A 13,918-nucleotide genomic window follows, 5' to 3' on the forward strand; every position below is an offset into this window, starting at 1 on the left:
ACCAGCCCTGTTCCCCAAGCTTACAGAGGCTGAACTCTCTAGTACCACAGAAAGGAACTGCTCCATCTTTGACTATCAGCAATGAGTCAACCTTACAGTCATTTACACTTTATTCCGGCAGTTCATCGATCAAGTGAAAACTGATAGCGGGGGATTGGAACACTACTTCAGAATACAATTGTCTTTTTTCGACATGCGGCCCGTTTCTGTCTCCCGAAATTGTACAAATACAGTCATCGTGTCTCTTGAATCGCCAGGGTCACTCACACCTCATCCATGGTAAGCCCCGACAACCGTACAAAAGCCAAGGGTTACCTCCTTTGGGCACATCTAGTTAACCGGCAGTGAATTCGCTATTATCCACTTTCGAAATCCGACGTGTGTGATTATGCACATTCCGCCTCAGTGTTGCCTAGTGAAGAGGCTGTGCTGGCCATGTGTCACAATCTTTTCCGGCTCAGTGATTCGCCCGCAGTGAACAAGCATGCAGCCTTAGTGAGTGTCTCGTTAGGTGGTTCAGTGACGGCCTTGGAGGGATTGCTTATTTTTATTTTGTGTTAGTACTCTTATATAATAAGTCGCCGGTCAGACTGAGCGGGGACCGAAGGGGGGGGGGGAGAATGGATCTGAGATCTCAAAAGCAGACCTGGAGCCCAGTTTTCCCCAACTTGCTTTGAGGATAATAGACCAACGTTTTCCAATCGTAACGGCTTCTAGTAATCAACAGCCTCCTGCACCAAGCATCAACGCGGATATAAACCATCGGCAGTGTCGGGTTCCATACTAGCAATAAAACAAACACATGGCAGAGATGCGGATCTCTCCCGGGTCGCTGTTGCGTTCTATTCATGGGGTGGCACAGGCCGTAAAGCTCTCGGAAGCAGAGACGGAGCCCATCGCCCAACGTCTGTCTGCGTCGACCGAGGGGCTTGAGCTCGATGAATGGCAATCCTTGTTCGAGGACATGGACTCGGACGACGAGGGGCACTCCCTTCACCACCTGACGGCGGTGTTCGGCGTCGCCCTCGCAGTCTCGTTTCTGCGCGAGGCAGGCCGGCACGACCGGATAGCACGCCCCGACGAGCTCGATCGATGCTGGAGCATGGTCTACCGAGCCATCAGCAGCAAGGGCGCTCCGGCCTTCGCCGCCTCGCGCAGTGCCCAGGGCTTCCTGTCCGTGCCGCTGTGCAGCATCGTCAAGGACGGCAGCATCGACGAGCTCTTCCGCCTCCACGTCTGGCTTCCGGACGGCAAGCGCGGCAACCCGGACTTCAAGCTGCACTCGCACCAGCCGTTCGCGCAGAGCTGGATCCTGGCGGGCGCGGGCGAGGATCGGTCGTGGGAGGTCGAGCAGGTTCAAGACCCCGCCGAGGCGACGCATGCCGGCTATGCCCTCTCGTGGGCTGACGGCAAGGGGCAGGGCAGCGCGTACAAGACACACCAGTCGTCATCGACCGTCAGGAACACGGGGGACCTCTTCAGGGCCACGGAGACCTCCTCGCAAGTCAACGTCCGGGACTCGACGTACGTGGTCCCGGCCGCCCACTACCACACGTCGGAAGTGGCGCCGGACGCTCTGTGCGCGACGCTGTTCTTCTTCGACTCGCACCGGGGGTTCGTCAAGGACGCCGGCGTTCTCGGGCCCAGGGACGGGGAGTCTTATACGCAGCTGAGAGACCCGGCGGGGGTCTCGCCTTGCGAGCTGGCCGAGGCGGTACAGGCTGCTCGCTCGCAGGGGCTGTGAGGGATGGCCGTTCGGTTACACGAGCATGATGAACGTGGGAGACACGAGAGAGAGAAGGATCTCATTCTCGTAGTGATAGTAGTAGTAGTAGTAGTAGTAGTAGTAGTAGTAGTAGTAGTAGTAGTAGTAGTAGTAGTAGTAGTAGTAGTAGTAGTAGATGATGGCTGGGTAGGAGGAACTCAGCAACAAGCATTCATCATTTCATGTGAATGAGCAAAAAAACCATGTCATTGAAGCGGGCGACGGGTATATTGTTTTCATGAGTTGTTTAATTTCGCAACAGTCCAGAGCGCTATTAGAGCGCCATCAGTGTTAGGACGGAATCCGTCATAGTACAAGTTTATCAAGTGTTCACTCTACTCGAGCGCCTCCACGAACTTGGCAAAGTCCAGGGTACCGAGACCAGTTGCCGGATCCCATCCCGCAGTCGCCGACCATCCGCTCTCGACCTGGTCACCGACGGGACAGCTACCGCTGGAGCCGCTGGTGACGTCGTTGATGGCGGAGCGGACCTTGTCGGAGTACAGCAGCGGGTTGAGGAAGCCCAGCGGAGGCCGGCCCTGTCTCATCCGCTTGTCGTTGGCGAGAGCGATCATGGCCGCGACAACGGGCGTGCTCGCGCTGGTGCCCTTCTGCGTCCAGCCGGGCTGCATCAGGAAGCGAGAGCCGACGGCCGAGATGTCCGGGATGCCCCGGCCCTTGGGCGCGTACCAGCCCGAGTGGGAGCCGTTGATGCCGGCGATGTACGCCGCGGCCGCCGACTCCTGCCAGGCGGGCCGCTCAAAGTACTCGCTGAAGCCGCCGGAGCTGTACCACGCCGGCTCGGCGGGGGCGTAGTTGCCCGTGGCGCCGACGCCCGTGACGTAGGGGCAGTCGACGGGGAACGTCGGGAGGAACTTTGTCGTGTTGGTGCCGTCGTTGGAAATGCAGTTCCCGGAGCGGATGCCGGCGGCGCCGCCGTCCCCGGTAGCGACGAGGACCGAGACACCGCGGGCGGCGACCTGCATGAAGAGGTCGCAGACGCGGCGGGCGTAGGCAAGCGGGATGGCCTGCTCGTCGTCGGTGTAGGAGATGGAGATGACGTGGGGGATGGCCTCGCGGGCGAGGAGGGCCTCGAGGAACTCGATCCACGGCTCGTTGCCGCTCTCGTTGGGCGTCTTGTCCCTGCCGTCGTCGCCGATCTCCGGGCCGCGGCCGCCGGTGGAGAAGTAGGTGACGTTCATGGGCTGGATGAAGGGCATGCTGTACTGGATGTCCAACAGGGCCTCGACACCGCCGCCCTCGGTGGTGACACCGCCGCCGTTGATGGACTCGACGGTGAGGTTGTACTTGGAGGAGTAGCCGGTGGTGTTCCGGAGGGGGCTGTAGGACGCGAGGAACGCCTGCAGGGTCGGCACGCTGGGGTACTCCTCGAGGAAACCGGCGATGGCGAAGTCCGTGGGCGACTGGCCATCCGGCAGGTGGTAGTTGATATTATACAGCTCCACGAGACAGTCGGGGGTGGTGTAAGACCAGCAGCTTTGGGGCACTGGGAAAGGGGGAAGTTGTTGTTCACTTGTCAGAATGTCTCAAGCAAGGAAGAACGTCAGTGTTTCTGGAGGAGACAACAACTCACTGGTGCTCTGGCGCTTCGTCATGCCTGAATCCCGCATCTTGATGTCCCGTCTCGGCGGCTTGCTCACGAACTGGCTGACGGGGTAGACAAAGTCGACATGTTCCAAGAGCCGGGCGGGGAGGGTGTACTCCTTGGCACGGAGAACGACCTCGTCGGTGTTGTACTGATACTTGGCGAACTTGCAGTCCAACAGACGGTTTGCCTTGCCAACAGTCGTGTTCAGACGAACCCAGGGTCCGTCTTGGACGAAGTTGCGGATGTCGTTGGACTGGAGCCACGATGCCACAGCGGAGAAGGACCTCGCTTCTGGTTCTTGGAAATACTTCAAGAGGTCCCGGGAGACGTGAGAGCCGTACTGGGAATGGTTCGGGTCACTGGTAACCTCGAGACGGGCCTTGAGCTCAGACAAGCCGGGCTGCTTCAACGCAACCGAGAGCCGCACCGTGTTGAGATCCTCCGCCGGGGCGACATGACGCCAGCCTTGGGGCAGTTGCTTGATAGATTCGTGAACAACGTGTTCGTCTGACGTTGGGTGACTGAGAGCGAATCCGCTCAGCAGCAAAGGCGTAATGACCCAAGAAGACTTCATTACTGCCCCGTCTTGTTTGTCTGTCTATCTGTAATGGCTTGAGACAAGAAGAGCAACTGGAAAGACGGATAATACCCAACGAGACTCCGGCAGCCAAGAGATGCCCAGGTCTGCAGCAACACCTTTTGTCTAATACCAAGCCTGATGGACGTCAGACAAGCTTTTCGGCACGAGTGCCCGAGGACTAACTTGCAAGCTCATTCCGGCCCCTTGGCGGGTGAAAAACAAGAGGGAGGGAAGGGAAGGGGGGGGGAAGTCTTGACCAAGATTAGGCATTATGGTTAATCTGTGATCATTCAACCAGGGGGGAACCATGCAGTCCCGAGGTAAGTCTCCGCTCAAAAGCTCGTATCCAGAGAGATTCGGACGACTGCCGAATCCCAGCATGATAACCGTTGTTAGAGCGGACCCTCGGCGCTGCCGCTGGCCTTTCTTGACCTTTAATTGAGTTCTGAGTTCGCCCCATGTTCATCTTGTGGAAAGGAAGAGAAACCCCATACAAACCATGCCTTTTCGGTGCATTGGGCTCAATTTCACGCTGACCCGGCATCTCCTGATCTCCCTGTATATCCACCAGTGACCTCACTCACTCTCTCTGCGAATCCCCCTCATTCAAGGACTTTATTTCGGGCTATTCACAGTCCACAAAATACGGACAAGGTCCCTCCCGCGATCCTTTTTCCTCGGAACCTCACGAAAAGAAACTTCGGTGGTTTGTTCGGTCGTCATCTTAAGTAACAACAGCAAAGTTACGAGAAAAGTTGCTTCTTCGAGTTATGTAAAGCAGGTCGCTACGCAGCTTAGGAGAGACTCACTGGCCCTCATCCTGGCCTTTCTTCACCCGCTTCCGCGGAGGCGAGATGGGGTCCCCGTCTTGAAATAGATCTCTGTGTCATGGGCCCCTGGCTTTCTCCCTTGAACTCAACCGTATGCTTTGTACTCTGTAGTTCCTGTAGTAACTAGTTTATTTATACATGGTGTATGTAGAACTCGGAGCCTCGGTTCTCATCATGTATCGATAAGAAGGACACCCGTCCGTCCCTCACTTTTTATTCTACACCTTGATCACCTTCTGCCTTCTCTTCGTCTTCCTCTTCCTCTTCCGCACGGCCGACCTCCTCGCAACCTTCTCGCTCAACCTCTCACAACCCCCAAGCAACAAAGGATGCGCACCCAGGCTCTCGCCATGACGGCTCTGGCCAACGGCGCGCTCGCCGCCATCCCCACGGTCAGCATCCCGCTGCACTACTACTACGGCGGCGGCCACAAGATCGCCACCAACCTCATCAACCCGGGCTCCAACACGCCCGTCGAGGTCGTCTTCGACCAGGGCTCCGAGAACTTCTGGGTCTTCGGCCCCGGCGCCGTCAACAACTGGGGCTGCACCGGCTTCTTCTGCCCGGGCCAGTGCAACGCCACAGCCGAGCCCTTCTACGACTTCCCCAACAGCCCGTCCGCTTCCAAGCCCGAGCCGTTCCCATCCATGTACGCCTACGGCGCCTACACCAAAATCGTCCAGGGCCAGGAGACCGTCAACGACACCTTCCACTTCGCCTCGGACTCGGGCCTCACCTCCACCGTCGACGCCCGCGTCGCCATCGCCACCTACATGCAGCAGCGCCTGCTCGACGGCGGCCAGTGCATCCCGGCCGCCTACGACCTCGGCATCCTCGGCACCGCGCCCTTCTACCGCACGGCCGAGTGGAACACGACGGGCCCTCACGTCCGCCAGGACCTCCTCGAGAGGGGCGTCATCAGCGCCCCCGTCCAGAGCATGTGGTTCGACGAGGCCCCCGCCGAGTGGAACGGCACCTTCACCGGCAACGCCGTCTTCGGCGCCGTCGACCTCTCCAAGTTCACGGGCGACCTCGTCAAGGTCGCCCACGTCAAGAACGACGGCCTCGGCGCCAGCGTCGGCTACTTCGTCGCCCCGCCCGTCGTCAAGGTCGGCGGCGCCTCCTTTGATAACTCGGAGCTGACGACACGCTCCTGCATGATCGACTCGGGCACTCAGATCAACGACCTGCCCGTCAGCTCCGCCGTCCTCGACTCCTTCATGGCTGCCGCCGGCCTGACCCGGGACTCCATCGGCCACGTCGCCTGGAACGGCAGCTGTGACTCGGTGCCCCGGGACGCCACCATCGACCTCGAGTTCGCCGGCGTCGCGGGCAAGTCCGTCACCATCAAGACGCCCGTCCGCAACTACATCCGCAACAACGCCGACAGCGAACCGGGCTTCTGCGCTCTCAACATCGACACGGGCGGCTGCATGCTCGGCGCGCCCTTTGCCACCTCCGCCTTCTTCGCCGCCAACGACGCCGAGAACGAGATTGCCCTGGCCCAGGGCGGTGTATCCAAGAGGGGCGACAAGGCCGATGAAGCGTCTCTGTCTCTCACGATCCCCAACTGAGGATTATAACACGGCGAGATGAGGTGAGGAAACGGGGTAGGGAAGGGAGATATGGTCAGATAGAATCATGATACCAATAATGTTTGAGCACCAAAGTAAAGGCTTTCACGTGTGAAAAACACAGCCAACCAACCATCGAAAACAAAAGCAACACAGTTACTTCATCGTGACAAGCCACCAAAACCCCCAATTACAGATACCCAGACCTTCACAGCTCCGGCGCCTTGCTGCTGCTCACTCTCGGCTTGACCTTGACGTAAAAGTCCACCGGCCTCAGGTTAAACCACCCGTCCTGCTTCAACTCGTACGAGGGGTCCGCCATGGTGAAGTCCACCTCCTTGATGAGCTTCGCCACGACGACCATGTTCCAGAGCCACGCGTAGTGCTTGCCGATACACTCGCGTTTGCCGTTGCCGTACGACCTCCTCACGCCCACCGGCAGCTGCTCGTACTTCTCGCCCACCATCCGCTCGGGCTTGAACGCCAGCGGGTCCTCGAACACGGACGGGTCGCGGTTCACCCCGGCGAGCACGAGGATCATGGGCTGGTTGTGGGCGACCTGGTACTTGCCCCCCGCGAGCAGCACGGGGCTCTTGTCGCCCTCCCTGGGGATGGGCTCGATGTTGAAGCCCGGCGCGGCGAAGGACAGCCGCAGGCCCTCGCGGACGATGCCCTCGACGTACTTGAGCTGTGAGAGGTGGCTGTACGTCAGCTCCCCGCCGCCGCCGACGACGCGGTCGAGCTCCTCCCGCGCGGTGGCGATGACGTGCGGGTTCTTCAGCAGGAAGTAGACGATGGTGCTGACGAGGCCCGGCGCCGTGCTGCTGCCGATGGGCATGGTGACGATCTCGTCGATGACCTGCGAGTTGGTCAGGGACTTGCCCGACTCGGGATCCGCGGCGCTGACGAGGGCGGCGAGGAGATCCTTGCGGTCGGACGGGTTGTTCCTGCGGTGCTCGACCATCTCGGACGCGTACGCCCTCATCGTCGCCGTGGCCTTCTTGAACTTGCCGCCGAAGACGAGCCAGTTGAGGAACCCGGGCCGGTTCGGCCGCTGTATCGCCTCGGACGTCGAGTCCTCCATGCCCTTGAGCATCGGGTGCTCCGGCCCCGTGAGGCAGTCGAGCTTCTTGCCAAAGAGCGCCAGCGTCGTCGCCTCGAGGTTCAGCCTGTTGAGTTCGCCGATGGCGGACACGGCCTCGTCCGGGCCGAGGCCTTTCCACTTGGCGAGCAGCTCGTTGGTCGTGCTGAGCATGTCGTCGAAGCGCTCCGCGACGGACTGGGGCGTCAGCTTGGGCGCGATGATGCGGTGCGCGACGCCCCAGCTCTCCTCATGGTCAAAGGCCGTGAAGAGCGAGTCGTGCACGGCGTATCGGATCTCGACGATCGGCCCGCCGACGTATTTGCGGAACCGTTTCTCGTCGCACAGCTCCTCGGCGAGCGCGGCGCCCGCGACGAAGACGATGGTGTGGCCGAGCACCTTGATCTGGAAGATCTCGCCGTACTTCTCCGACAGTTTCTTGAGGGAGGACCACGTGTTCTTGGGGTCCACGTCGAAGATGTTGCCCAACAGCGGCACGCCGGGGGGTTGGGGGATCGGAGTCGACATGGTGCTTGTTTGTTTGTTTGTTCTTGTTGGCTGTTGGCTGTTGTATTATTGTGTATGAGCTGGCCGCGGTTGATTTGTGTGAAGGAGGCCGAAGTCTTGAGAATCAACAGTTCCTAGAGTAAGAGAAGAATCGGAAGATGGGATGTCTCAAGGTTATCAAGCTCCAACTTTTGACAAATGACAGCATAGAGCAACTAGGAAGCCCGCTCGTCTCTCTCCCTGCCGAGTGACCCTCCCCCCAGGTCCGAATTGGAATCTTTGTTGTTACCCCCTTCGCGTCATTGCCCTTCGCAATTGTCTCTCACATGTCTCACCGGGTCACAGCATCTTGCAGACGCGACGGGCCGTAATCCAATACTTGGCCGTTGCCATTGGATCGACGTCTGTAGGTCTCAGCTCACTTTCCTGCTCTCGAGAAAGCCATGTCTCACAGAGAGGGGGAGGGGGGGGGGGAGGGGGTCAAACACGAGCTGGAATGTGCTGCCGGTGTTGCCCTCGCGCCGTTGCACAACTGCGGGGAGGGGAGGTTCATGAACCGATAACCTATCTTTCTGAGCCATCATGCGGCCTTTGCGGTGTCTTCGACTACGTGTCCCCGGCTCTAGAGAGCATTCTCCTCGCGGGCTTTTTTATCGTGCCCCAGCCAGCTTCATCGGCAGTGTGTGCGGATGGATTCCCGGGGGAACCAAGACACTGAGACCAATTCGGATTTGTTTACTCGACGGTCGAAAAGACATGGCAAGGGATCTGCGGAGGTCTACGACGTGGCTCTCTCCCTACGCCGTCACTGGGTGAAACATGTGTTAGCAACAGCGCTTGGCGCGTGGATTTGGGTTGCATGTGCCTTGTGAGCTGCCAATTCTGAATAAATGAGACGCGCCGATGAATGATCCCGGTTATAAATGTCGAAGAGAGAGGAGCAGCTCCAATTACTCGTAAAGTGAGTGAGCAAGTAAGTGGCTGTTATGTATAATTATATGGGCGTATCGACTAAGACGTCTGTAGACCGACAAACCAGATTAGGTGGGTAGATAGATAGGTACGTACGTACATGCATGAAAATCACCGCGAAGCAGCACTGAGTGATTGATCATGCCAACCACATAGGTAGATAACAAATAAAACGCTTTCTCTTTATGTGTATCTAACTAAGTAAGGTAGGTAGTGAGTGAGTGCATCATGCGTGCGTGCAATGAGCCAGTCAGTGAATAATATGCTCCCTTCCTGCCTTTCGCTGGCTGGCTCATTCATCCATTCATCATCATCCATTCATTACTCACTCACTCACTCATCTCACTCATTTATTTATATCTCATCTCAGAAAGACAAAAATTATAAGCGTTACTTGCAGACGCAAAAGTGAAGATGCGGCCAGTGTGGATTGAACACACGACCTTCAGATTGATTGAATGAAGTTTTCAATGGGTCTCACGACCCATACTTCAGTCTGACGCTCTCCCAACTGAGCTATGTCCGCCGATCATCTTCGAATGCCCTGGTTTAGTCAAGGGTCCAAGTACCCACGCCAACACAGCGCCCACGCAGAGACGACACCCTCAGAGGTGCGAAAACATGGCATTGATATGGATTACCGAGCTTGTTGCTGTATGTCAGCCGTCTCAGCTCTTGCGGCCGCCACAGCGCTCTCTCTAATGGCCTTCGATAGAGCAAGTCGCTTGGCTTAGCAACACAGCTCTCTCCTATGACCCTCTCGGATTTGATTGCCCAGCGGTTTCCGATGTCCGCATCAACCATTGCCGAGTTGCGACAGAGACGGACGGACATTGTTCCAATGCTCCCATTACATTACAAAGCAAGGGGTCTGGACGCCAAAAGGTTCAAAGTTGGAGAGCTCCATAGCTGCTTCATTGGCTGGCGGTTCCAGCGGGCGATGAACCGGTGGGAGCACTTTTTTTTTGGCTTGGCAACGGACGTCTTCTCGGGTTTCCAAGCATCCAATAAGTCCATCTCCGTCGTCACTTGCCAAATTGATTGAGTTGGGTCGAGCTTCAAGCTCGAGGGCCTACAACGGAAACTCTGGAAGACGTGCCAGTCTTCGTCTCTTGATAGCCAGTTTGCACTTATAAAGGCGTATCGCCTGGATAACGGGAGAACGGAAATGCTTTCCCTTCAACCATATTAGCCTATCTCTCACTCACACACACACACGCACAGAATCACACAACCAACAGCCTTTCTTCAGTTCCCATCGGCCTTACCACTGCATATAGAGGCCTCGACTGCGAACACAGCAAAACACTATGGTGACCAACAACAATAACAATAACGAAAAACGCCATGCTTCCGTCGCAGAAGCAATACCCGCCCCCTACCGCTTCGTCCTGAGCTCATACGAGCCCTTCTTCGCCGTCGGTGCCGCCCTGATGGCGACCTTCAGAAGCGAAAGCTACGTGGCCACCATGTCCCGCAGCTCCATTACCTACTCCCCCGAGCACGCGTTCGCGTACACGATGCTCGGCGGCGCCTTTGTTCTTTTCGCTTTCCTCCTGGTCGTCGTCCTGCGCGTGGTCGACGACGTCCGGTCCTACCGCGCCATCATCGCCGGCATGCTGCTGATGGACGTCTTTTACTTCACCGGCGCCGCCCAGGCGGTTGGAGGGTGGTGGTCCTTCTTGAACCCCGCGTACTGGACTGTGGAGGACTATTTCATGAACCTCACCGGTTGGCCGCCAATTCTCGTCCGGGTCCTGGTTCTTTTCGAGATCGGTTTCACCGCTAGCAACGGGAGGGCTTCGGGCAAAACGGCTTAATTTGCCATGTCGAGTTTGTTGAGATCTTGTCTATGTTAGAGGGGTTGTGAGATGTTGTTTCATGGCATGAAAGCGTCGCAAGACCTTCATCATGCCGCGGGATGAGTGTGACTATACGAGAGTTCAGCGCTCGGCTACCTGTATTGGTGATTGGTGAAGGGTGTTGGTCTTCTCCAGGTCGGTTCGAGGTGTGGTTAAAGTGGATTCTGGCATATGTGGCTTTCGCTCTAGTTAAACACCTCCCCCTCCCAGCACTGACCCAGGATGCTTGTGTTTTATCATCCAAGGGGACTGTGGATGAAGATGGGGATACTTATGAAGAATCTTTGTTCTTATGAGAAATCGATTCTCAGATCATAGCGACATGCGGAGATTTGCGCTATTGCAGTAGTTACTTTCACCACGGAAAGCGAAAATGTCCCGCAGTCATTCATTCTTGTGCAGTGCGGGACGTTCGCAACGGTCCGCCTTCTAGAGCTGCCACACAAAGCATCTGTCCCTCAAGACATCCCGTCAATGGCCATGTCATGTTTGGTGTTTATCAATGTTAGCAGTCTCGAACCTAAGGCCGTTGCATGTCAGATCAGATAATCAGCATGCGTCACCTCTCACTAAAGATCACCACCGTTGCATGGGTCCTTGAGACGGTGATTTATTTATGGACAGTGTCGTCGTCTATGGAACGGCGACGGAGCGTTACCTAACCTAATTACAAACAAAATCACACCATGTAGTGTAGACAACGAAGCGAAATGATGAATGACGCCATGGCACGCCGAGATGCGTCTGAGAGCCAAAAACTTTGTGCGGACTAGAAAGCCAGACTATCTATCGATCCTCCACGAAACCGTTTCCTCATCCAGAGGCCAGTCATCTAGTACTTGATAACGGGCCAGTGACAAGGGAAACAGCGACAGCGTTGAGATATGGAGAAGGTGTCACTCTAGGCTTTGCAGTTACGAGCAGCCTCAAGGATATCCCCAGACGCCTTGTCCGCGATGATGAACGTGGGCAAGACGGGGAACGCGCCGGGGACATGCGGGAACACGGAGCCGTCGACGACTCGCAGGTTCTGGACGCCGTGGACGCGGAACTTGCTGTCCACGACAGCCATGGGGTCGTCGGCGGCGCCAATGGCGCAGGTCGAGGTCGCGTGGTGGCCGAAGGACTGGTGTCTGAAGTACTCGAGCTGAGCCTCGTCGGTGCAGTTGGTGGCAGTGTCGCCGTGGCAAGGGTGCAGCTCGTTCCAGGGCGTGACGGGGTCGCCGGCGGCGAGGAACCCCCTGCGCATGATGTTGACGGCGTCGACGAGCTCCCGCAGGTCCTCCTCGCCGCCCGTCTCCCAGAAGCGGAAGTTGATCTCGGGGGTGTCCGTCGGGTCGGACGACCTCAGCCTGACGCTGCCGGCGCGGGACCTGGGCTGCATGTGCGCCATGGCACACATGTACTGCCGGGGGCCGTAGTAGTTGGGCATCCCCGGCCAGAAGCCCTCGAGCGCGAAGGCGCCGCACCAGGCGTGGATGTTCCGGTCCCCGGTCTCGGTGGGCGTCTTGAGGAGGAGCCCGGTCTGTCCGGCATTGAGGTTGATGTTGTCGCCCGCCAGGCCGAGGACACCGGCTTCGTAGTTCTCGGCCATGTTCTCGCCGACTCCCGGGAGGTCCTTGACCACGGTGATGTTGAACCTCTCCAGCTCCGCGGCGGGGCCGACGCCAGAGTGCTTCAGGATCTGCGGGCTGTTGAACGCCCCGCCGGAAACAATGACTTCCCTCGTGGCCCGAACCGTGGCCAGCTCGCCCCGGTTCTCCGGGGTCCATCGCGGGTCTGCGCGGTAGACGGCCGAGCCCCTCAGAACTTCCACGCCGTTCGCGACCGGGACGGGGCCACTCTGGTCGAACAGGACCCTGGTGACGAAGCTGTTGGTCTGGACCGTGAGAGGGTAGCCCGCGGGATTGTTCAGGGTATCGCGGATGTAGCTGTTGGACCCAGAGCGTGTGCCGTTGGCGTGGATGTGCAGGCTCATGCCGTAGAAGCCCGTGTGTTGGTCCCGGTCAGGGGAGAGCTCGTTGACGTCCCGGATGACCAGCTCGGGAATGTTGTTCGTGTCCTGGTCGGTGGCGTTGGCGAGACCATGCATGATGCGGAGGACGTTGTTCGGCTGCTCAGTCCACGAGTTGTTCCGGGTGTTGATTCGCAGCCATCCGTCGAATCCATGGCCCGGGGTGCCGCGGGGGAGCCGCTCGTTTCTCTCAATGTTGATGAAGTGCTGGCGCATGCTATCGGGCGACCAAGTCTGGTCGCCGGTACGGTTGACAACAATCTCCCAGTCCGCATCCGGGGGCAGAGTCGAAATGGCCGCGTTGTTCATGGCGCAGCCCCCAAGAGACGTGCCGCGAGGGTACCATATACCGAGTCTCTCAGCCCCGGGAGGAGGATCAACACCGGTGTAGAAGGACCCGTTGGTCGTGCGATAGGTCTGTCTCTCGTATCGGTCCTGGAGCTCCGGGTCGTCCGTGTGCTGGACAAAGAAGTCCCAGCGGGCCAACGGGCTGTTAACGGCGGCATAGTTGTTGGCAATCGAGCCCCAGATGGGATCGTCTGCACGATCCTCGCCGGCCTCGAGAAGAAGAGTCTTGTAGCCGGCCCTGGCGAGGTTGGCAGCCACAGGTCCTCCTCCCGGACCGCTGCCTACCACAATGTAGTCGTAGACCTCCTGGGAAGAGACGGCTCCAGCGGCCAATGCCACTAAAGCCAGTGTCGGATAGCCTCCAAACATGATGAGGTGCTGTAAAGAGCGTAAAGAGCGAAAAGAGCGAAAAGACGGGATGATGGTGAATGTCTTGTTAATGGTGACGAGGTGGTGAAGGTTGATGAATATCTTAGATATCTCTGAGTCTTTCTCGCTCGCTCTTATACTCTCAAGATACTCATAGTCTGGTAATTCTCCCTTTCTCCTTATTCTCGTCTAACCTTCACATCAACGTGCCAATTTGATCTCCAGGGAACCATGTAGATTGAGGCTATACAGCTTTGTCAACGTCACGATGGCCAATAACACCGTTAAGGTCCAATTCCAAGAACCCCATATGCCTCTAATTTATGAGTTTCCGTCTAGCTCAAAGTTTAAATCATAACGACTCGACCTTGGCACAGAATATCCTCTCCAAACAGAGCAGACAGAAG

The 13,918-nt window shown here is 57.6% G+C and overlaps 6 protein-coding genes across 6 annotated transcripts; 3 read left to right on the forward strand and 3 right to left on the reverse strand.

The window, feature by feature from the left end:
- Positions 1-641: 641 nt before the first annotated feature.
- Positions 642-1,745, forward strand: CDEST_11707 (uncharacterized protein). The gene has a single exon (XM_062927863.1). It carries the CDS (start codon positions 803-805, stop codon positions 1,742-1,744), a length of 942 nt encoding a protein of 313 aa, XP_062783914.1. The 5' UTR covers positions 642-802; the 3' UTR covers position 1,745.
- Position 1,746: 1 nt separating this feature from the next.
- CDEST_11708 (Putative peptidase S53, activation domain, peptidase S8, subtilisin, Ser-active, Sedolisin) lies at positions 1,747-4,069 on the reverse strand. Its single transcript, XM_062927864.1, has 2 exons — positions 3,360-4,069; positions 1,747-3,272 (listed from the first exon to the last, which is right to left on the reverse strand). The coding sequence occupies exons 1-2, from the start codon at positions 3,946-3,948 to the stop codon at positions 2,101-2,103; spliced, it is 1,761 nt and encodes a 586-aa protein (XP_062783915.1). The 5' UTR covers positions 3,949-4,069; the 3' UTR covers positions 1,747-2,100.
- A 909-nt stretch (positions 4,070-4,978) lies between these two features.
- On the forward strand, positions 4,979-6,367 carry CDEST_11709 (Putative aspartic peptidase A1 family, aspartic peptidase domain superfamily). Its single transcript, XM_062927865.1, has one exon. It carries the CDS (start codon positions 5,114-5,116, stop codon positions 6,356-6,358), a length of 1,245 nt encoding a protein of 414 aa, XP_062783916.1. The 5' UTR covers positions 4,979-5,113; the 3' UTR covers positions 6,359-6,367.
- Position 6,368: 1 nt separating this feature from the next.
- On the reverse strand, positions 6,369-8,062 carry CDEST_11710 (Putative cytochrome P450). The gene has a single exon (XM_062927866.1). The coding sequence runs from the start codon at positions 7,965-7,967 to the stop codon at positions 6,567-6,569; it is 1,401 nt and encodes a 466-aa protein (XP_062783917.1). The 5' UTR covers positions 7,968-8,062; the 3' UTR covers positions 6,369-6,566.
- Positions 8,063-10,110: 2,048 nt separating this feature from the next.
- On the forward strand, positions 10,111-11,146 carry CDEST_11711 (uncharacterized protein). The gene has a single exon (XM_062927867.1). The coding sequence runs from the start codon at positions 10,229-10,231 to the stop codon at positions 10,736-10,738; it is 510 nt and encodes a 169-aa protein (XP_062783918.1). The 5' UTR covers positions 10,111-10,228; the 3' UTR covers positions 10,739-11,146.
- A 535-nt stretch (positions 11,147-11,681) lies between these two features.
- CDEST_11712 (Putative glucose-methanol-choline oxidoreductase, FAD/NAD(P)-binding domain superfamily) lies at positions 11,682-13,511 on the reverse strand (the record flags this gene model as incomplete). Its single annotated transcript, XM_062927868.1, has 1 exon — positions 11,682-13,511. The coding sequence occupies one exon, from the start codon at positions 13,509-13,511 to the stop codon at positions 11,682-11,684; it is 1,830 nt and encodes a 609-aa protein (XP_062783919.1).
- Between the last annotated feature and the right edge of the window lie 407 nt (positions 13,512-13,918).

Source organism: Colletotrichum destructivum, chromosome 7 (genome assembly GCF_034447905.1).
Source record: "Colletotrichum destructivum chromosome 7, complete sequence".
NCBI lineage: Eukaryota > Fungi > Ascomycota > Sordariomycetes > Glomerellales > Glomerellaceae > Colletotrichum > Colletotrichum destructivum.

What these genes read in the sequence shown, in the direction of transcription:
- CDEST_11710 (XM_062927866.1), bottom strand. Translation starts at nt 7,967, where the DNA reads ATGTCGACTCCGATCCCCCAACCCCCCGGCGTGCCGCTGTTGGGCAAC.
- CDEST_11708 (XM_062927864.1), bottom strand. Translation starts at nt 3,948, where the DNA reads ATGAAGTCTTCTTGGGTCATTACGCCTTTGCTGCTGAGCGGATTCGCT. An exon ending in GACGAAGCGCCAGAGCACCA is followed by an intron (nt 3,273 to 3,359) that starts GTGAGTTGTTGT and finishes CCCCTTTCCCAG; the next exon opens with TGCCCCAAAGCTGCTGGTCT.
- CDEST_11711 (XM_062927867.1), top strand. Translation starts at nt 10,229, where the DNA reads ATGGTGACCAACAACAATAACAATAACGAAAAACGCCATGCTTCCGTC.
- CDEST_11709 (XM_062927865.1), top strand. Translation starts at nt 5,114, where the DNA reads ATGCGCACCCAGGCTCTCGCCATGACGGCTCTGGCCAACGGCGCGCTC.
- CDEST_11707 (XM_062927863.1), top strand. Translation starts at nt 803, where the DNA reads ATGGCAGAGATGCGGATCTCTCCCGGGTCGCTGTTGCGTTCTATTCAT.